General features: G+C 42.6%; 1 protein-coding gene across 1 annotated transcript; it reads left to right on the top strand.

Annotated features, from left to right (window-relative positions):
* The first annotated feature begins 8,651 nt into the window (after positions 1-8,651).
* Positions 8,652-22,646, top strand: LOC139388118 (endoplasmic reticulum mannosyl-oligosaccharide 1,2-alpha-mannosidase-like). The gene is made up of 14 exons (XM_071134690.1): positions 8,652-9,147; positions 10,089-10,232; positions 11,996-12,104; positions 12,195-12,442; positions 12,633-12,769; positions 12,922-13,043; positions 13,192-13,383; positions 13,526-13,674; positions 14,697-14,885; positions 15,202-15,392; positions 15,591-15,711; positions 16,379-16,573; positions 17,113-17,244; positions 18,092-22,646. Exons 2-14 carry the CDS (start codon positions 10,131-10,133, stop codon positions 18,299-18,301), a joined length of 2,097 nt encoding a protein of 698 aa, XP_070990791.1. The 5' UTR covers positions 8,652-9,147; positions 10,089-10,130; the 3' UTR covers positions 18,302-22,646.
* The last annotated feature ends 30 nt before the right edge of the window (positions 22,647-22,676 follow it).

Below are 22,676 nucleotides of genomic sequence, written 5' to 3' on the forward strand. Positions count from 1 at the left end.
GTTCATTGCATGTTGAATAATGAAAATACCTACCAAAAGGAGAACATGGATGTGGTTTATTTCTGTGCATCTTAAAAAAGTAAAATAAGTAGCATATCTGGATGTGATTTATAGTAGATATATCTGTCAGAACAGTCATACACATGATTTATAATCCTGTAATATGAAGAATCACATTGGCAAAAATATATTCTATATATTTAAAAGGCCATTTACCACCTTCACGAGTGCAGTCTCAGTGCTATGATGGGGTCTAAAATCAGACGGGAGTTTTTTGTATACATTATTTGTCTTCAGGAAGGCAGCTTTTTCTAATGTTTTTGAGAGGAATGGGAGAATCAATATAGGCCAATAGATTTTTACATTTTCCGGGTCACGGTTTGGCTTTTTCAGGAGAGGCTTTATTACTGCCACTTTTAGTGAGTTTGGTACACATCCGGAGGATAGGGAGCCATTTATTATGTTCAACATCGGAGGGCCAAGCACAGGAAGTAGCTATTTCAGTAGTTTAGGGTCCAGTAGGCAGCTGGAAGGTTTGGAGGCCATGACTATTTTCGTGAATGTGTCAAGAGATACGGGATTGAAAAGCAAGTGTCTCCATTGATCCTACGTCCTGACAGTTCTGTGCACAGGACATCTGAGTTTTGGAGAAATACACAGATTCAAAGAGGAGTCCGTGATTTGCTTTCTAATGATTATTATCTTTTTGTTGAAGAAGTTCATGAATTCATCACTGCTGAAGTGAAGCCCATCCTCTCTTGGGGAATGCTGCTTTGTAGTTAGCTTTGCGACAGTATCAAAAATAAATGTAAGATTCATTTTATTATTAGGTTGGAAAAGTAGGCTGATCGTGCAGCAGTGAAGGCTCTTCGATATTGCACGGTACTTTCTTTCAAAGCTAGTTGGAAGACTTCCAGTTCTGTGCAGTGGTTTCCGTTCCAATTTTCTGGAAGCTTGCTTCAGGGCTCTGGTATTTTCTGTATACCAGGCAGCTAATTTATTGTGCAAATGTGTTTTGTTTTTAGGGGTGTGACTGCATTTAGGATATTACGCAAGGTTACATTTAGATCCTCGGTTAGGTGGTTAACTAATTGTTGTACTCTGACATTATTGGGTAGGTGGAGGGAGTCTGGAAGGGCATCTAGGGATCTTTGGGTTTTCTGAGAATTTCTAGCATGCATTTGACCCTTAGTTTGGGTCTGAGCAGATATTTTTTTGCAATTGCAAACGTATTAAAATGGTGGTCCGATAGTCCAGGATTATGAGGAATGTAACGAGTTGGGAAGCAAGTTTAAGGAGTGAGTGTTTTAATAAACAATGAACACGAAACACAAACAATGCACTGACATGAAACAGAGTCAATAACACCTGAGGAAAGAGCCAAGGGGAGTGACAGATATAGGGAAGATAATCAAGGAGGTTAGGGAGTCACGATGGTGACAGGTGTGTGGAATAATCAGCAGCCTGATGACCTAGAGGCCAGAGAGGGAGTATACGTGACAAGGAATAACATTTAGATCCACAATATTTATTCCATGGGACAAAACTAGATCCAGGGTATCAAATCAAAATCAAATCACATCTATTTGTCACATAGCAGATGTTAATGGGAGTGTAGCGAAATGCTTGTGCTTCTAGTTCCGACCATGCAGTAATATCTAACAAGTAATCTAACCTAACAATTCCATAACAACTATCTTATACACACAAGTGTAAAGGAATGAATATGAATATGTACATAAAAATATATGAATGAGTGATGGTACAGAACGGCATAGGCAAGATGCAGTAGATGGTATAGAGTACAGTATATACTGTATGTAGGGTGTGTAAACATTATATAAAGTGGCTAGTGATAAATTGATTACATCAATTTTTCCATTATTAAAGTGGCTAGAGTTGAGTCAGTATGTTGACAGCAGCCACTCAATGTTAGTGATGGCTGTTTAACAGTCTGATGGCCTTGAGATAGAAGCTGTTTTTCATGACAGTGGCAATGTCAGTGGCAATGCCAGCGGCAAAGCGTAGGTACGGTTTAACAATTCTCCTCTTCGTCTGAGGAAGAGTAGTCAAGATCGGACCAAAATGCAGCGTAATACATGTCCATGTTAAATTTATTACAACTGAGCACAAAATAACAAACGTGAAACAACGAAAATCGAAACAGTTCCGTATGGTGAAAACACAGACACAGAAAACAACTACCCACAAACACCAGGTGGGAACAGGCTACCTAAGTATGGTTCTCAATCAGAGACAACGATTGACAGCTGCCTCTGATTGGGAACCATACCAGGCCAAACACATAGAACTAAAACACACAGAACAAACATTGAATGCCCACCCCAACTCACGCCCTGACCAAACTAAAATAGAGACATAAAAAAGGAACTAAGGTCAGGACGTGCGTGACATGTTGGACAAAACCTACTGAGTTGATGATCGCTTCGAAAGCCTTTTCGATGTGAATAATGAAGTCACCAAAAATGTGAATATTATCTGCCATGACTACAAGATCCGATACGAATTCAGGGAACTGTAAAACAGTAGCTATAAAAAGTCATTGAGTAGTCAGTCTGCATAGATTTCATGACCAGAAGCTCAAAAGATGAAAACGCAGTCATTTTTGGGGAGGTAAATTGAAATTTGCTGACTAAATATTAGCAACCCTTCCGCCTTTGCGGGATGCGAGGGGGATATGGTCACTCCAGAGAACGCGTTTCCACTGCTCCAGAGTCCAATGGCGGCAAGCTTTACACCACTCCAGCCGATGCTTGGCATTGTGAAAGGTGATCTTGGATTATGTTCGGCGGCTCGGCCATGGATTCCCATATCATTAAGCTCCCGACAAACAGTTCTTGTGCTGATGTTGCTTTGAAAGGCAGTTTGGAAGTGAGTGTTACAACCGAGAACAGACGATTTTTACACTCTAAGCGCTTCAGCACTTGACGGTCCCTGTTGGTTCTGTGAGCTTGTTTCCACGTCACAATAACAGCACCTACAGTTGACCCGTGGCAGCTGTATTTGACAAACTTACTTTTTGGAAAGGTGGCATCCTATGAATGTGCCACGTTGAAAGTCACTGAACTCTACAGTAAGGCCTTTCTACTGCCAATGTTTGTCTATGGAGATTACATGGCTGTCTGCTCGATTTTATACACCTGTGGTGGCTGAAATTGCAGACTAATTTGAAGGGGTGTCCACATACTTCTGTATGTACAGTATAGTGTATGTTCGTCAAAATAGAGATCAGGGTCCAGAGTATTACAACGCTTTTAAAACAATGACCTGCACACAAGATCGGCAAATTAGACAATAGATGGTATGGGCATACTTGTCTAGAACAAATCCATCTGTTTATATTGTCATGACAAAGTATATTTGTCTTTGTCTCTGCCAAGGCAGCAGCTACTCTTCCTGGGTTCCAAACACATTATGGCACTTACTGTATATCACACATAAAACAAAAGATAAAACAGTACATCATATAACATTATCACACCTCTACATATCTTCAATACAAAATGTATAATACCACCATACAACAATATTACAATGTATATGTGTGTGAGCCTGTGTGTCTCTGTGTGTCTCTGTGTGTCTCTTCACAGTCCCCGCTGCTCCATAAAGTGTATTTGTATCTGTTTTTAGAATCTGATTCTGCTGCTTGCATCAGTTAGCTGATGTGGAAAAGAGTTCCATGTAGTCATGGCTCTATGTAATACTTTGTGCCTAGTCTGTTCTGGACTAAGGGATTGTGAAGAGACGACAAAGTCAATCTCTCCTCCACTCTCTGTGTACATTTAACGGCCAGCCCTGCTGCCCTGTTCTGAGCCAATTATAATTTTCCTAAGTCCCTCTTTGTGGCACCTGACCAAACAACTGAACAGTAGACCAGCTGCGACAACACTAGGGCCTGTAGGACCTGCCTTGTTGATAGTGTTCTTAAGAAGTCAGAGCAACTCTATATTATGAACACGCAGCTCTATATTATGACTTTTCCACATCTTAGCTATTGTTGTATCAACATGTTTTGACCATGACTGTCACGGTCGTCCTCCTCTTCATCTGAAGAGGAGAGGCGAGAAGGATCAGAGGACCAAAACGCGGCGTGGTATGTGTTCATAGTGAATATTTAATAAAGAAAGCACTGAACACTGCATACAAAACCAATAAACAAATAACGACCGTGAAGCTACAAATGAGACCTGTGCTGACACAAGCCACTAACATAGACAATCACCCACAAACAAACAGTGCAACCCAGGCTACCTAAGTATGATTCTCAATCAGAGACAACTAATGACACCTGCCTCTGATTGAGAACCATACTAGGCCGAAACATACAACTCCCCAAATCATAGAAAAACAAACATAGACTGCCCACCCAACTCACGCCCTGACCATACTAAATAAATACAAAACAAAGGAAATCAAGGTCAGAACGTGACAATGACAGTTTACAATCCAGTGTCACTCTAAGCAGTTTAGTCACCTCAACTTGCTCAATTTCCAAATTATTCATGACACAATTTAGTTAAGGTTTAGGGTTTAGTGAATGATTTGTCACAAATACAATGCTTTTAGTTTTTTAAATATTTAGGACTAACTTATTCCTTGCCACCCATTCGGAAGCTGACTGCAGCTTTTTGTTAAGTGTTGCAGTGATTTCAGTTGCTGTGGTAGCTGACGTGTATAGTGTTGAGTCATCCGCATACATAGACACTCTGGCTTTACTCAAAGCCAGTGGCATGTCATCAGTAAAGATTTAAAAATGTAAGGGGCCTAGACAGCTGCCCTGGGGAATTCCTTTTTCTAGCTTGATTATGTTGGAGAGGCTTTCATTAAAGAACACCCTCTGTGTTCTGTTAGACAGGTAACTCTTTATCCACACTATAGCAGGGGACATAAAGCCATAACACATACGCTTTCCCAGTAGCAGACTATGATCAATAATGTCAAAAGCTGCACTTGTCTAACAAAATAGCTCCCACAACCTTTTTATTATCAATTTCTCTCAGACAATCATTAGTCCTTTGTGTAAGTGCCGTGCTGGTTGAATAAAATCAAAATAAAATAAAATTGCATTTGTCACATGCACCAAATTCAACAGGTGTAAATGCTTACTTACAAGCCCTTAACCAACAATGCAGTTTTAAGAAAATAAGAGTTAAGAAAATTCACCTGTGACAACATTCGGTGAAATTGCAGAACGCCAATTTCAAAATAATAAAATCTAAATATTAAACACTCATGAACATACAACTGTCTGACATCATTTAAAAGCGTAACTTCTTGTTAATCCAACCACGTTGTCAGATTTCAGAAAGGCTTTACGGCGAAAGCATACCATGTGATTATCTGAGGACAGCGCCCCACATCAAAATACTTTTTCAACCAGCACCGGCTTCACAAAAATCACAAATAGCGCTAAAATAAATCACTTACCTTTGAATATCTTCCTCAATTTGCAATCCCAAGGGTCCCAGCTACACAATGAATGTTTGTTTTGTTCGATAAAGTACTTCTTTATATCCAAATAGGTCTGTTTAGTTGGCGCCATTGATTTCAGTAATCCACTCCTTCAACATGCGTACAAAGGAATTCAAAAAGCGACCGGTAAACTTCATCCAAACAAGTCAAACAATGTTTCTAATCAATCCTCAGGTACCCTAATATGTAAATAAACTATAATATTTCAGATGGAAAGAACGGTGTACTTGCCACCCCTGGGGCGGCAGGGTAGCCTAGTGGTTAGAGCGTTGGACTAGTAACCAGAAGGTTGCAAGTTCAAACCCCCGAGCTGACAAGGTACAAATCTGTCGTTCTGCCCCTGAACAGGCAGTTAACCCACTGTTCCTAGGCCGTCATTGAAAACAAGAATTTGTTTTTAACTGACTTGCCTAGGTAAATAAAGGTCAAATACATTTTAAAAAGATGGAAAATAACGAAGAGCGTGCCCTCATTCACGCGTGCCAAAAGTCTACCTGTCCTGATGAGAACACCTTGGATAACCTACAACTACTTGTTCATTTTTCAAGAAACAAGCCTGAAACCCTTTCTAAAGACTGTTGACATCTTGCATAAGCCATGGAAACTGCAATCTGGGTCCTATTTATTTGTATATCCCATAGGCTAGTATTGAAAAGGCCCGTGACCTCAAATAATGTACTCACGTACATTATTTTAACAGTTTTAGAAACTTCAGAGTGTTTTCTATCCAATTATACCAATATATGCATACAGTATCCTAGCTTCTGGGCCTGAGTAACAGGCAGTTTACTTCAGTCATCCGGAAATCCGGAAATTCAGCTCCCTTGCCTTAGTAAATAAACTAAAGTAAAAAGGTTACACAATAAAATAACAATATACAGGGGGTACCAGCACTGAGTCAATGTGCGGGGGTACAGGTTAGTCCAGGAAATTGACGTAATAAGTATATACATGTAAGCACGGATACATTGATTATGCAGCGAGTAGCAGCAGTGTATAAAAAAGGGGGGGGGTCAACGCAAATTGTCCGGGTAGCCATTTCATGAATTGTTCAGCAGTTTTATGGCTTGGGGTTAGAAGCTGTTTTAAGGAGCCTTTTTTTCGACCTAAACTTGGCGCTCCTGTACCGCTTGCCGTGCGCTAGCAGAAAGAACTGTCTATGACTTAGGTGACTGGATTCTTTTTGGGGCCTTCCTCTGACACCACCTAGTATAGAGGGCCTGGATGGCAGGAAGCTTTGCCCCAGTGATGTACTGAGCCGTACACACTATCCTCTGTAGCGCCTTACTGTCGGATGCTTCAACACTGTGCCTTTTTTGTATATTTTTTAACCATGTATTGTTACCACTGTATCATCAAGGTATTATCTAAGTGAGTTCCTGAGATAGTCAGAATATGAATGTCATCTGTTATTATAAGTTATTGATTTCATGAACCTTGTTTCTTAGGCTACTTACTGTATGTTAATGTGGGCTATTTTTTAGCACTATTCTGGGAAGAGTATCAGAAGTAGACATGCTCATGTTATTTATGGTTGAGCTAATAGTGCAGGGTGAGGTGACACAGTGGACTTCCTACTAGGGCACACTGCCTCAGTTCTAACAATATAACTCTGGTTCATAGGCACATGATTACTGCATACAATAGCTGTAGGATCAACAGAGGCATTCAGGGCAGTTAGAGCAACATAAATTAGGTTACTTACATTGTGTCTGTCAATGCCCCTGGGATAATGTACATTTGCTGCAGCATTATCACAACTCAGCGACACAATGGTATGAATTAACTGAGCTGGTCTGGGACATATATATTTTGCTTAGATATGCTCAATCTAAATAGTGTACCAAATGATTCAACTCAGTTTCTCCTTCAAGTACCACCTGGCAATCCGCCCTGTGTGTCTGGGAAACGTGGGAAAGGGCTGTTGTTGCCATAGCAACCTACTCTGCACTTGCTCTGTGCAGAGGCCAACTGCAAGTTGAAATCGGTGAGATAGACTCCTAAATTAATAGTCCCGTTTTTTAGGCGATTTTACAGCTATCTACTTCACATGCAGATACTGACTTTGCTATTATTGTGTGTAGTTTGCTTGCTAACTAGCAAGCCTAGAGAGAGAACATTGCATTGTGGATTTTGTAGTCGACTTGAGCTGCAACAGATTTCCACAACACTTTTCACATGTTGCTACCAACCTTGTTATAACGAGAAATTACAAAACATATTGTTTTCACCAGTGGAGGCTTCTCAGAGGACGGGGAGGACCATCCTCCTCAGTAAATTTCTTTGTATTTTTATAGTGAAACATTGTGCTAGCTACGTGTGTGGAAAACATTTAATCAGAAGTAAGACATTGTAACTCCATTCACTATTTGTAGCTGTATAGTCTGTTTGCTTGTGTTGTTGGTCTTGGCTAGCTTAATGTTCCGGTTGGAACATGGCATGGGAAACATATGTTTACATTGCCAAAGCAAGTGAAATAGATAATAAACAAAAGTTAAATAAACAATTTTAAAAAATATTGCAAAAGTTCCAAAATAATAAAGACATTTCAAGTGTCATATTATGTCTATATACAGTGTTGTAATAATGTGCAAATAGTTCAAGTACAAAAGGGAAAATAAATAAACATAAATATAGATTCTATTTTCAGTGGTGTTTGTTCTTCACTGGTAGACCTTTTCTTGTGACAACGGGTCACAAATCTTGCTGCTGTGATGGCACACTGTGGTATTTCACCCAATAGATATGGGAGTTTATCACTCACTAACTCACTCAAGTGTCTGCTAATACCTTCATGAAAACAAGCATAATGGAAGCCCTAAAATATTACGTTTAGTGAGCGGGCATTGTTGAAAAGTCATCTTTAGACATATTGTACTTTTCTTAAATGTAGGTTTGTAATTGACTAAAACAAGAGGACAACAACAAAATTGAGTTTGAAAAGGTCATGTTTTTACTGTGAGCCAATGGGGTAATAAGCACAGGGTTATATTCCCCACAGGCGGGCAATAACCACAGGGTTATTTTCCCTACGGGCGGGCAGGCCCACGACATCTCGCAGCCAATGATGACGCGGCCTCGCGTCATGTGACCCACACTGACCTGTCCGGGGTTGGTGGAATTTCCAAAATATCAATCTCCGTCAACCGGGGTACCGGACCTTGCAAAACGAATACACCTATTGGTGAGCTGTCACTTTTTGAGGATGCAAGCTGCTATCAGCTTACCACAATTTTCACCAGTGGCGGGTAGTAAAATTTACCAGACTGGGCACCCGAACCTAGATAAACGTTGGTCTTTACAAAACCGCACACTTTTTGGAGGCGAAAAAAAGTAAGATAGAGGCACCAGAGGCAGCTGTCGAAAGGCTAGCTATCGTAAGCTAACAATATATAGTAGCTAGCTTGCCATGTTGTTGTTACTGGGGAAATGAAAGGGATTCTCTCTCTCTTCACTTGCTAGAAATGTGGATCAATTGTCAACAGTACAAGTCAACACTTTGATAGCTAGCTTTCTAATGTTGTAGGTTATAGGATAGGTTGCTAGCTAGAGCTAGCTCACCATGACTCGCTCTTCTTAACGCGCCCGGAGAGAATACAGTCAGTGTGACAACAACGGAGGCTAACGTTCGCTACCTGGGTACAACGGGAAAAGGTAAGCTTACGGTGCACTTTTGAGTGACATAGCTAGCTAGCCAAATAACTAAAAGGTTCCTACTTTTGTCTGTGATATAGCTGTAGCTGGTTAGCGACAAATTGTCAGCCAACTAGCTAGGTATGATTCATAACTCCTAGCTAACTATATTGGTCATTTTTAACTCCAAGACAAGACAGATTGTAAAAAGCCTTTTGGAGTTATAAATCCTGGCTAGCTAGCTAGCTAGCTAGCCAACTAGCTATAATTTAATTTATTTTGGTGAACAGACATATACAACAAAATGTACAATGTGGACCCAGAGGATATCACTTGAAAGTATGAATTAAAACGCTTGTTTCCAAAGTGGTCCTCGATGGTAAAAACAATAATACATATCATGGTTAAAAGGCAAGACAAAATTACAAACAACCAATACATTCATTTATGTTGACATCCTTAAAAGTGGCACTTCACTGCACTTATCCCTAACCTTAAAAATCAACCATATTCATTTAACATGAAAACAATCGCTTCATTGCATACCTATCATTAAAATAAATGCACCTGGCCAGCAGTGGGGGGAGGGCAGTGGAGTGGTAGTGGAGTGGTTTCTCTTACTTAGACAACCGTGTCCAAATTAAAACCTTTGCCTGCCTTTTTTAAAGCTATTTCTACTTTTTAATTTTTTGATCTCCAGGCGGGGGCTATTCCATAGACAACTAGTTCAGTTGCTATCTAACTGGCCTTGATGCCTTAATTATTACTCTTAGTTTAAGTAATGAAGAGCTAGCTAGCTGACAATAAAAAGCCATCTTGTGGACATTGAAACAAACTAAATGAAATAATGAGTCAAATAGACCCTTAACCTAAAGGAAGAGTTGAGACACTCCTGTTATTTTTCCTCTACCTTTTTAGGTCAATTAATCCTAAACGATTCCCTTTTCTTCCCCATCCCTCAGTCCAGCGTCTTTGACATATGACGGTACCACTCAGCTGGAGAGATGTACTCACCATCTAGAAAGGACTTCATCGCGTTGACCCTCAGTGACCAACACAGCCGCAGCTACAACAACGGAAAACACCGCCGCCAGTCCTGCTGGAGGGTGAGTATTATTTATTTCAAGCCCTTATCCTGCAGCCACTTTCTCACAACAGTACTGTGAACTGGGGCCATATGTATCAAGCAACTCTGAGTGGGAGGGCTTATCTACGATCAGTTCCCCCTGTCCATTTAATCTTATTCAGTGTGATCTAAAAGGCTAAACTGTACCTAAATCAGCATGTCCTTGTGTTTGCTGTCCTTCTTTCAAACTGGTTTCATGTTTCACTCTCAAAGGAAACCCCCCCTGACAAAAGGTAGTGTAGCCTACCTCCTCCAGTCAAGCAATGAGATGCTTCCAGATAGCTTGTTGGTACTTTCTTTTTGATTGAAAGATAACTGATTGAGAGATCAACATGGACTAGAGCGGTTGTAAAATGTTTATTAAACAGAAGCAAACGGAATGAAACGGGGAGGGACCTACCTGAATTTATCCAATAGGAACTTTTGTTTAGCTAAGTTTGCTTACATTTGGTTCTTAAACGGTAAACTGTTTCTGTAATGAATACGCCCCTGGTTTTCAGGTGCTTGACAGAACCAACAGAGATCTGCTTTTTAAACCTGCCATTAGTTTGTGTCGTATATGCTGGTGCAATATGCAAAAATAATAGCAATGATGAATGTAAGGAGTATGGCTTATAGTAGTTTTCATTGGTATAGGGTAGACTAGGCTATGTCTTCTTGTGTATTGTCTTATTTAGATGGATTCCAGTGACCGTCTCTTCTGAGACAGTGATGCATTGTTTTCCATCATGGCTCACTGATAATTGCTCAGATAGGTATTTGTGGCTCAACACAAGTGTTAATTAGGCTAAGTAGCCAACAGTAATTGCGTGTAGCCTGTTGGGCCTCTAGCTATTTTTTGTTGTCTCCCATGAGAGAGCATCCCTCTATCCTCACTGCTTGCTCGCAAATATCAGTTTGTGGAAAAACAACCATCTAGAGATGTTGGAGTAAGTAACACAATAGCTTACACAGTGTTTGTCAAAAGCTTTGATCCCTCATAAATGGTGATCTGGTATGGGGAAATGAGCTACGGTCTTACTGTCATTTGAATTGACCCTTCGCTAAGCCCTGCCCCCTTGGCTACTGTTGCAAGCTCAGGCAACATTTTCTCAGTTAACACTGGCGAAATCCCCTTTTTAATACACAATGAAATTAAGCACAGACTACCCTTTGCTAATCAGGAATCTCTTGGGTATGTTGTGGTGAACTGTCATTACAATTGCTTCAAGGGAACCTGGTAAAATTATGTTTGTAGTGTAGCTAGCCACTGGAGGGCTTTGAATGCACTGTACATGCAGTCTAAACTACTAAGCACTTTTGGAGCTAAACAGTGCTCTCAAATCGTTTGCTGATCTCGACAGCAGATTATTTATATTCATGATATAGCCAGGTTATATTAAGTGGCTAGCTAGCATTAGCAACATTTGGTGGTCAACAAGACTGAAAGCTAGCTAACAAACGATGTAACTGAAGTATAATTTTGGATTTTTAAAAATACGCCAACAGGCTCTGCAGTTCAGGAATCACAGTGGCAAGTACCCCTGGTATACTTTTAAATTATTTAGCCATTTTAGCCATTTACTGGCTTGCATCATGCGTCTCTAACATGAGCTTGTCCGAGGTGTCAGACTCGTCGACAGTTGCTATCCACATTGGAGCGCTGCAATTGGTTGCCCAAAATTCCGTGGCCAGGCTTAGCGAAGGATCAATTGATAGATGTTAAATTGCTTTTGAGTGCTTATTTTCCTCTCTCCTCTGTAGAAGTGGAAGCAGCTGTCTCGGCTGCAGCGCAGTCTCATCCTCTTCCTGCTAGCTCTGCTGCTGATATGTGGACTTCTCTTCTACCCAAGCTTCTCAGAGCAATGGGGAGGTAGGCCTCTTTCCCCACTCTCACTCGCTGTTAGTCTTTTGTATTTGCATGCTGCTATTGATGTTTCACAGCGTGTGTGTGTGCACTCAGGCATGTCGGACAAGGCGGTAAGGGAGGACTGGGATGAAGACTGGGAAAGAGGCCTGAAACCCGTCCCTCCAGGGGTAAACCCTGTGGCTGGCCCAGCTGGAGGTCCGGCTGTGGGCCTGGCTGGTGTAGCAGTCGGCCCAGAGTTGAACCCAGGGTTGGGTCTAGCTGTGGCTCCAGGACTCATACCAGAGGTCATTCCAGAACCCCGGAGGCCAAAGGTCCCCTCTATACCCAAACCTCCAGCCAAGGTCAGGACCAGTCTGGCTATTGCACTAGTCTTAACTACTTTGATAGGTTTTATTAAACATAAAACCAAACAACCATTCAAGTGATTCTGGGTCCAAGAACAGACAGTGAAGCAACTGTTTTGGCTGTCCTTCAGCGCCTTTGTCAGAACTTGCTGTAATGTATTCTAATTAACTCTGTTTACCTATGTAGAAGAGACCATTCCCCAACAAGAGAGGCCCTCCAAGCCTGCAGAAGGAGCGGAATGTATCAGATTCACTGATAAAACCAGCTGAGAAAGTGCCAGTGGAGAAAGCTGAAGAGAAGGAGGGAGAGAAGCCTCTTGTCAGGTAAAAACCTATTGTCAACCATAACGACACTTGATATCGAATTCAACTCTTTTTGCCCAATCGGGATCATTCTGCGGTAATACTGTTATTACTATTCATTTACAGCTCCATGTCCTTTATGTGTTATGTGTATCTGTGTTTCATACACGTAGCTGGCGAGGAGCCATGATCGAGGCTGACGAGGCAACAGAACCCCCACCCTCTGCCCATGAGAAGGATGCCGCTGTGTCTCCTGTGCCAGTCAACCCTGAGGACACAGCCCCACTGCCACCAGGTAAGTCTCTGCCACACGCACCATCTCACACCCTCAACCATACCGCACACCGTCACCCACTCCAAAGCTTGACCAGCTGTGGTGTCTTTGGCTTCTGAAATATAAATGTTTGTGTGTGTGCTTGAGAGAATGTGCTTACTGTGTGTAGTTTCAGTGAAGCCTGTGGACAGGCTGGAGATGGTGCGAGAGGCCTTTAGGCATGCCTGGAAGGGCTATAAGGAGTTTGCCTGGGGTCATGATGAGCTCAAGCCTGTGTCTAAGTCCTACGGGGAGTGGTTTGGCCTGGGCCTGACTATCATTGATGCTCTGGACACAATGTGGATCCTGGGACTGAAAGAAGGTAACTTGGCCTCCTAACACAAAAACAGACACACCCCGCTCTCTCTTTACTAATTGCTTCTCTGTATTTGCTGCTGTCAAACAGAACCCAAGGCTGAATTTCTCTCTGTCTCCCTCTCTCTCGCCCGCCCGCTCGCTCACAGAGTTTGAGGAGGCGAGGAAGTGGGTGGAGACTGAGTTGTCATTCTCTAAGAATGTGGACGTGAACCTGTTTGAGAGCACCATCCGGATCCTGGGAGGCCTGCTAAGCACCTACCACCTGACTGGCGATGAGATGTTCCTGGAGAAGGCTGTGAGTGACATGGGAAGGAAGGCTAGGACAGATTGGGCGACTAGAATATGGTCTCTACTTTTTCTTCTCTACCTCCATCTCTCCTTTCACCCTTTCAATCCCACTATTCACTGATCCTTAGGGCTTCTGGCTGACACACACCCTGAGTGTACAAAACATTAGGAACACTGACCAGGTGAAAGCTATGATCTCTTGTTGATGACACTTGTTAAATCCACTTCAGTCAGTGTAGATGAAGGGGGAGGACAGGTTAAAAAAATAAGATTTTTAAGCCTTGAGACATGGAGTGTGTATGTGTGCCATTCAGAGGGTGAATGGGCAAGACAAAAGATTTAATTGACTTTATACGGGGTATGGTGGTAGGTGCCAGGCGTACCGGTTTCAGTGTGTCAAGAACTGCAACTGGCTCAACTGTCTCCCGTGTGTATCAAGAATGGCCCACCACCCAAATGACATCCAGCCAACTTGACACAACTGTGGGAAGCACTGGAGTCAACATGGGGCCAGGATCTCTGTGGAACGCTTTCAACACCTTGTAGAGTCCATTCCCCGACGAATTGAGACTGTTCTGAGGGCAAAAGGGGGTACAACTCAATATTAAGAAGATGTTTTGTATACTCCGTGTACATCAGAGCAAGAAAAATGCTCTTCTCTTCCCACATGGGAATACCACGAGCAATTTTTTTTTAAATTCAAACCGGTCATAAAAGCTCTATGCAAAGTTGTTTACTAACTGGTGATGCGCAAGTTAGATAAATATGAGATCAACCTTTTTTTTTTATCACCCACCTAAATTCAAACATCAACCAATGTTCAAATTCTTCTTTCTAAATAAATCACTGAAAACCTCAAATTGTATCTACAAACTTAGTACGTTTCATTGCCTGAGGTTATGATAAATTAATGGAAAGTAAAAAATCTGAAGAATTAATGAGTCAGACAAGCACTTAATTCAATTAGCTAATTTACTAATGAGGATTGATAGCTATGTTCTCATCTTTCCTTCCCTTGTGCTCTTGTAGAAAGATATTGGCTTGAGGTTGATGCCTGCTTTCAAAACCCCCTCCAAGATCCCCTTCTCTGATGTGAACATTGGGAAGGGCACGGCCCACCCCCCTCGCTGGACGTCCGACAGCACCCTGGCCGAGGTCACCAGTGTCCAGCTGGAGTTCAGAGAGCTCAGCCGCCTCACCCAGGACCCGCAGTACCAGGTGATGCCAGAGAGGGGGGCTCTATGTATCGTGTCATGTGTCGACTACGTTTTTTATTTTTTGTATAATTTTTTTTTTTCAGACAGTGATCTCTGTTATCTGTCAACAGATGACTCCCATTGAAAAACCATTGTCTCAATACGTAATTTTCGGACACAAAATCTCTGTCCGGACGTATAGGTTGAAATTTGAGGAGTTTAACTTGTTATTGCATAGGTTTGAATTTGAGAAGGTGTTCCGTTGCAAAACTTTTTTTCTACAGTCCGCTCTAATGAATATGACCCAAGTCTTTATCAACCTGCCTGTGCATCCCTAGGAGGTGGTGAATGAGGTGATGAGGCTGGTCCATAAGCTGCCAGGGAAGCATGACGGCCTGGTGCCCATGTTCATCAACACCAACAGCGGCCAGTTCACCCACAAAGGAGTCTTCACCCTGGGGGCCCGGGCTGACAGCTACTATGAGTACCTGCTCAAACAGTGGATCCAGGGAGGCAAGACAGAACCAGAGTAAGCACCTTCCTATCAATTTTGCCTTCAAGATAATAATGACTAAGATGGCATGGACACGGAGGACCTGATCCTAGATCAGCTCACCTACTCGAGAGGCTTTATGAATACAGGCCCAGATCACATATGATTAGAGTGCTTTGAGGAGACTGCCGGATTACAGATAAACTAATAGATATTGATGGGTGTGTTGTTCAGTCTGTTGGAGGACTACCTAGAGGCGATAGAGGGGGTCAAGAAGCACCTGCTGAGAACCAGTGGCCCCAGAAAGCTGACCTTCGTAGGGGAGCTCAACCACAATCGCTTCAACCCCAAGATGGTGAGAGACTACACAGAACATCCATACCAATACACACTGTATGTACTACTTTACATGTTTACAATAAACACTCTCTCTGCCCCCTCTCGCACCCTCTCCCCGTCTCTCTCTGCCCCCTCTCGCACCCTCTCCCCGTCTCTCTCTGCCCCCTCTCGCACCCTCTCCCCGTCTCTCTCTGTCCCCTCTCGCACCCTCTCCCCGTCTCTCTCTGCCCCCTCTCGCACCCTCTCCCCGTCTCTCTGCCCCCGTCCCCCTCTCTCTCTCAATCTGCCTCTCGCTCTCTCTCCCCCCTCTCGCACCCTCTCCCCGTCTCTCTCTGCCCCCGTCCCCCTCTCTCTCTCAATCTGCCTCTCGCTCTCTCTCCCCCCTCTCGCACCCTCTCCCCGTCTCTCTCTGCCCCCGTCCCCCTCTCTCTCAATCTGCCTCTCGCTCTCTCTCCCCCCTCTCGCACCCTCTCCCCGTCTCTCTCTGCCCCCGTCCCCCTCTCTCTCAATCTGCCTCTCGCTCTCTCTCCCCCCTCTCGCACCCTCTCCCCGTCTCTCTCTGCCCCCGTCCCCCTCTCTCTCAATCTGCCTCTCGCTCTCTCTCCCCCCTCTCGCACCCTCTCCCTGTCTCTCTCTGCCCCCGTCCCCCTCTCTCTCAATCTGCCTCTCGCTCTCTCTCTCAGGACCACCTGGTGTGTTTCCTGCCTGGCACGCTTGCGCTGGGTGCCCACAATGGGCTGCCGGAGGATCACATGGAGCTGGCCCTGCAGCTGATGGAGACGTGCCACCAGATGTACATCCAGATGGAGACGGGCCTGAGCCCCGAGATCGCCCACTTCAACCTGCAGCCCTACGACGGGCGAGACGTTGACGTCAAGGTGGGTTCTACAGGAAGAATATTGAGAGCATCCCAGATGGCACGCTGCTCTCTATTTAGTGCACAACATAGGGAATAGGGTGCAACTTAGGACACTGTGTGTGTGAGATATAGATGTATTTGGCTCCTACTGTATGTCTTCCAATCCTAGTGTACTTTGAAGCGCGTCTTATTTCTCTGTCTTGCACTAATCCTTCTCTAGAGATGTTTAATGGCGGAGTAACAGGAGTGGCTCTGTGGCGTAATAAAGCTGAAACCGGCTCTGATCTTTGTTTTCCCCTCACTGCTGGAACTAACCCTCTAACCCTGCTTTCCAAATGCGTCTCGTCAGTTCTTAAGGTCGTTTGTAAATGTTAATTTGATTTAGGTTGTAACTGCTACAGCATACAAACATCTCCAATCAAAGCGTACAAAGATGTGTTCGCCTTCACTTTACCATCAATGTTTATGGGTGCGCCTCAAATGGCACCGTATTCCCTAAAAGTAGTGCGCAATTTGGGATGCACCCCAATGTGAGTTTGCAAGTCTTTTCTCCCCCAGCCTGCAGACAGACACAACCTCCTGAGACCAGAGACCGTGGAGAGTCTGTTCTACCTGTACAGGTTCACTAAGGACGCCAAATACAGAGACTGGGGCTGGGACATTCTAGAGAGCTTCAACAAATATACCAGGGTGAGTCCCAACGTCTTACTGTACGCCAGACAGCACAGCGACTCCACTTTCACTGATCTGTTAGGTTTGATAACTTGCCAAACATTCATTGGATAGATCAACAGTTGTTTGGCAACAATGGTACTGCGCTGACTTTGTCTAATTAACCCACTAACAGTCAGCATTTATCTTAACAAAAACTATAACCCTGTGGTACATGTTGACTTATTCTTCCTTGGTTGTTAGCTGAGCCAATCCCACTGGCTGCATGATGAAACGAGCTAAATTCTGAGAACAGTCCCGTCATTCCGTGGAGTATGACTTCCATCAGCCAGCTGGATGCCTTGCTCCAAGTTAAATCATTGATGTCTGTATGTGTGTGTGCGCTAACGACAACACGTTTGATCACCTGATTGACTGGTGGTGTATATGGGTTCTGCCAGCCGGTGCATCTGCCAGCTGTTTCATAGCGCGTCAATGCCAGAACGCCATCATTTTAAAATATATATATATATATATATATATATATATATATATATTAAAAAAACAGGTTCTACTTTCATGCAGCTGCAGAGGAATCTTTATTATTATAAAAAATAAAATGTTCCACAATTTGGATGACAGACAACTCATGGCAACACGGTTGCATTAGAAAGAAGCCATCTGTAGGAAGACAATTGTGTGAGTACTTGAATTTCTTAATTAACATAATCATCTTGAGCTGTTATACCAAGCTGCCTTCTCAAGGGATCCAGCTTGACACTCGCTGTGGTGGTGGTGCACAGTCAAAGACCGTTTTGTAAATGGGGTTTCATTTGGGTTTCCTGTGTTACTCGCTGCTTCCCCTCATGCTCGTCTTCCTATCCAGGTGCCAAGTGGAGGCTACACTTCCATCAGTAATGTGCGCGACCCCGTGAACCCGGGTCCGAGGGACAAGATGGAGAGCTTCTTCCTGGGGGAGACGCTCAAGTACTTCTACCTGCTGTTTTCAGACGACCTGGAGCTGCTCAGCCTGGACAAGTACGTGTTCAACACAGAGGCCCACCCACTACCCATCTGGCAATTGCCCCCTGTCTGAGACAGGAGGTGATGTCATAGAGAAGTAGCCTACCATGAGATCCCAGGATTTGAACTTCCTAGCTGTTGCCTTCTCAAGGGATCCAGCTTGACTCACTGTGCACAGTAGAAGACAAACTGGTCAATGGGTTTTCAAATGGAGAGGTTTTCCTTGGGTGGGTGGGTGGGTGGGGGGGCGGTGGGGGGGGCATAGAGCTGGCCTCTTGTACAAAGCTTTTGTAGTTTGGAGTAGACACACTTGAAAATCTTGATGGCTTGCTGTTCAGTTTAAAAGAAACAAGAAGAGCGATGGTCTACAGAATCAGCTCAACGGAAACTAGACTGAGACTCCCCCAGGTGCCAGTTTGATTATTTTCTGACACTAAAAGTAGTATAATCCTCTCCCCTCCCCGACCGGCTGACGATGGATATGTAATAAGGTGGAAGTACCAGATGATTATGCTTTCCCATTGATTTGTCCCATACATTTATGTTAGAGCATTGTTTACCCTGAAGGGAGTACTGGATACATGGGTTGCATTGTTGAGAGCCTTTAATGGGAGGTGAAACACTCCTAACCCATAGGTCTTTCAGGAGTTCCTCTCCTTGAGAGCCATTACCACAGAAATAGAATGAGTAGAATGGGCGTCGCCATTTACGTCAGTTAATCCATAATGGGTGGACTGGCGGCCATTTTGTGTGTTCATTCTATTTCTATGAGCCTTACACCACTAGTTACTACTGTCGATGTGGAGGACCAATTGAAGTAGCCTATAGTACCGTGACTGTTGAAGCTCCTGTGGTGAAAAAATGCTTTGCACTTTCATCTCTAAAATGTAAGGATTTGTCTTTTTGTATATTTAAGTGATGTGGGAGTAGATTTGAGTAGTGATGCATGCAGGTGATTCTGCGTGCTTTAGCTGAATAGATAAAAACCAACACTGATGGCCTATGAATGAAATGCCATTAATCATTGTTGCACATGGGACCACAGCCTACAATGACAGTTTTATTTTATTTTATTTTTTATGTATTTATTGATTTGTTTTTGTGTTTTTCATGATGACTTATAACAAGTCTAACCCTCCTGTTTCATGGGATTGTATGAAGGGTAATTGGGAATGTAATCGAGGTAATGAAGTAATGGCACGTTTGTATACTTTTAAATGTGATTTCTCCAATGCAGACATAAGTTGTGTAAATAACTCAATATTGCTGTGTTATGAGAATTTCATGCATATTTCATTTGGGACCATGTGTCTGTGTATTCGTCTCAACGTGAGGGAGTTAAGGTTTATGCAATCGACTTGTAGGCAAGTCTCTCATGACTGAACTGCGACATTTTGGGTTCTAGATTAATCGACTTGCCACAGCCTAATTAGTGTGCTGCCACTGAGAATTCTCATGTTTGGGTTCTGGGTAGAATATATTCTTGTTGCTTGAATTAAATCTGTTACAAAGCCAGACTCATTATCAGTCAGAATTAATACCAGAATGAATTAATATAGACTAGTAAGAGTCTATGAGAAGGGTTCTTGTTTTCTTGAGGTGTTGGCGATATTAGGCTGATGGCTAGTTAAGCATACCTACAGAGCTCTCAATCATGAATGGTTGTTTCTCCCAATTTTATGCCGTGCCTGCTGAAGATGTCCAGGGTAGACACTGAGTGTACAAAACATTAGGAACGCCTTCCTAATAAAGTCGTGCCCCCTTTTGCCTTCCGAACAGCCTCAGTTTGTTGGGGCATGGACTCTACAAGGTGTCTAAAGCGTTCCACAGGGATGCTGGCCAATGTTGACTCCAATGCTTCCCACAGTTGGGTGGTGGACCATTCTTGATGCACATTGGAAACTGAGGGTGAAAAAAACAGCAGCGTTTCATTTACAGACTCAAACTGGTGCGCCTGGCACCTACTACCATACTCTGTTCAGAGGCACTTAAATATTTTGTCTTGCCCATTCACCCGTTGAATGCCACACGTCTCAATTGTCTCTTGTAATCATTTTTTAAAACCCGTCTCCTCTCCTTCATCTACACTCACATTGAATTGGATTTAACAAGTGACATCAATAAGGGATCATAGCTTTCACATGGATTCACCTGGTCAGTCTGTTTTGGAAAGAGCAGGTGTCCCTAATGTTTTGTACAAAGTGTATATAGTTAATGGTTATGTCTTGTAGAGCATTTTGGCAATGGAGGTGTCTTTTATAGCTCACTATTTGGGAGGTTTCAAGTAAAATTATTGCGTAACAAGTGTAAATATTTTATGGGCATTATTTTTAAATGGTCTCCTGAATGTTGTGATTGTGTTCCCCTTCTGGCGTGTTAAAGGCCCAGTGCAGTCAAAAATGTGATTTCAGTGTTTTTATATATATTTCCACATTTATGAGGTTTGAATAATATTGTGAAAATGAGAATGCCCTTTTAGTGTAAGAGCTGCTTGAAGTTAGCCTGAAATTTCAGCCTGTTTTGATGGGTTGGACCACTGGCCTTTCCATGGTGACTTCACCATGGGGTAAATTAGACTAATAAGATAGAGTTTCAAGTCTTTGCCAATATCAGACCCCTCCCAGACAGTCCTAGTGAAATTCTATTTTGCTATTTGCTAAAATATATATATATAGTTTTATTTTCATTTACTATTTTAATTGAAACAATCACAGTAAGGTACTTAATTGTTACCCAGAAATTATTGGATATTGAGATAAAAACTGCTGCATTGAACCTTTTTAAGCAATGGTGTTGCTTATATTTAATTGTGCTTCTCCCAGTATGAAAAATAGACCTCCAGAGAGGTGGAGATGAGGCGTTCATCCCAAATAGCACCCTATTCCCTATATACCAGAGCCCTGGTCAAAAGTAGTTCATTATATAGGGAATTGGGTACCATTTGAGACAGTTTGTCCTGAAGTCACACTTTGGCTGACATCAATTGTTTCATTTCATAGCCCTTACATTGTGCTTCTTTAAGCATTTTTAACTATAATTCTTCTAGTTGATTAACTGCTTTAAAAAAAATACAGGTTGTGCTTTGCAAAATTATCATAACTCATTACAGTAGGCTATATTTCATAGCTAGATTTTTTAACCCAAATCCTGACCTATACCATCAGGATTTGTGTAAGCAGAATTGGCCCTGCACCAGTGCTTGGCAGAACCCTCCTCCACACGGTCTGTCATCCACAGCACAGCTTACCTTCCCTACCACCTTTTGTGGTGTGTTGGAAGTCATTTTAACGTTGTGCCTTCCAAGCTATAGCAACTAGCGATTGGCAGCTTCCTCACTCCCAGAGATTGTGTGCTGTTCCTGTAATTGCTTCTTAGCTTTGGCCCCAGTCAGACTTTAAACTCAATCAAATATCCATGATCGCCATTGGTGCTTAGTTGGTGTGAGTTTTTTAAAGATTGGAGGAGACTAAAGACATGAGAAAAGGAATGTAGTCATTTGTCACCATGGCGAACACTTCGATACACAATTCAGAGTTTCAGAGAGGTCATTTTATATTTAGCACATCATGATTTTTCATATTTGAAACTATTACGTGGCCATAATGAAAAAATGTCCGGAGATTGAATTAAAATCTCCCGGTACTTTTATCGGGTTGGAAATGAAATATCTACATGGAGAGAAATGAGAGGGAGGATAAAAAGTCAAAATAGGGGTGCTTTTTTGTTGTTTCTCCAACGTGACCTTTACAGTGTGTGGTAAAATGGAAATGTGTTTTTTTTGCATATCTGTTATTAGGGTTTAGTGCCTCCTCAAGGGCAGCGACAGATTTTGTTTTCCATAGTCATCTTGGGGATTTGAACTAGCAACCTTTTCGGTTACTGACTCAACGCTCTAACTGGTAGGCTACCTGCTGCCCATTAAGAAATTTAGAAACTCACTGAAATTACTTGTTTTAAAAGGCCCTACAAAATATAAAATGTTGTCCACTCAATACTTCTTTATAGATTGAAAACGTTGCTCTCCCATGTAGCAATCTGTTGGTGGAGATTGCAAATATGACCCTTGCGTCCTAGACCAAAGACATGATTAATAGTGTTTTGTGTTCTCACAATCAATTCATTGAACTGTTTAAGAAGTAGCGTCCATTAGAGAAGGGTCAAATCTTCCCCCAAAGACTACTAAGCCTGGCAATTTCTTCATGAAGATAGTGGTCACAGGGATTGCCTTGCCGTTAAACTGCTACCTATTAAGCTTGACTTTGAAGAATCCTTTCATCTCTCTAAGATTGTCACGCCACAGACTGTAATATTTTTCACACTGCTGTTGTAAGTCCAGCCGCAGCTTCTCTCAAACCCTGTCCATACAACAATAACCTGTTTTTCTGTCATTTGGATCGACAATAAAGATTTTAAACTAAGCCGTTTTCCTTTTCGTGAATATATTTGTA

The sequence above is a fragment of the Oncorhynchus clarkii genome, chromosome 29, assembly GCF_045791955.1.
Source record: "Oncorhynchus clarkii lewisi isolate Uvic-CL-2024 chromosome 29, UVic_Ocla_1.0, whole genome shotgun sequence".
In the NCBI taxonomy this organism is placed as follows: domain Eukaryota; kingdom Metazoa; phylum Chordata; class Actinopteri; order Salmoniformes; family Salmonidae; genus Oncorhynchus; species Oncorhynchus clarkii.

What these genes read in the sequence shown, in the direction of transcription:
- LOC139388118 (XM_071134690.1), top strand. Translation starts at nt 10,131, where the DNA reads ATGTACTCACCATCTAGAAAGGACTTCATCGCGTTGACCCTCAGTGAC. An exon ending in GCCGCCAGTCCTGCTGGAGG is followed by an intron (nt 10,233 to 11,995) that starts GTGAGTATTATT and finishes TCTCCTCTGTAG; the next exon opens with AAGTGGAAGCAGCTGTCTCG. An exon ending in GGAGGCAAGACAGAACCAGA is followed by an intron (nt 15,393 to 15,590) that starts GTAAGCACCTTC and finishes TGTGTTGTTCAG; the next exon opens with TCTGTTGGAGGACTACCTAG.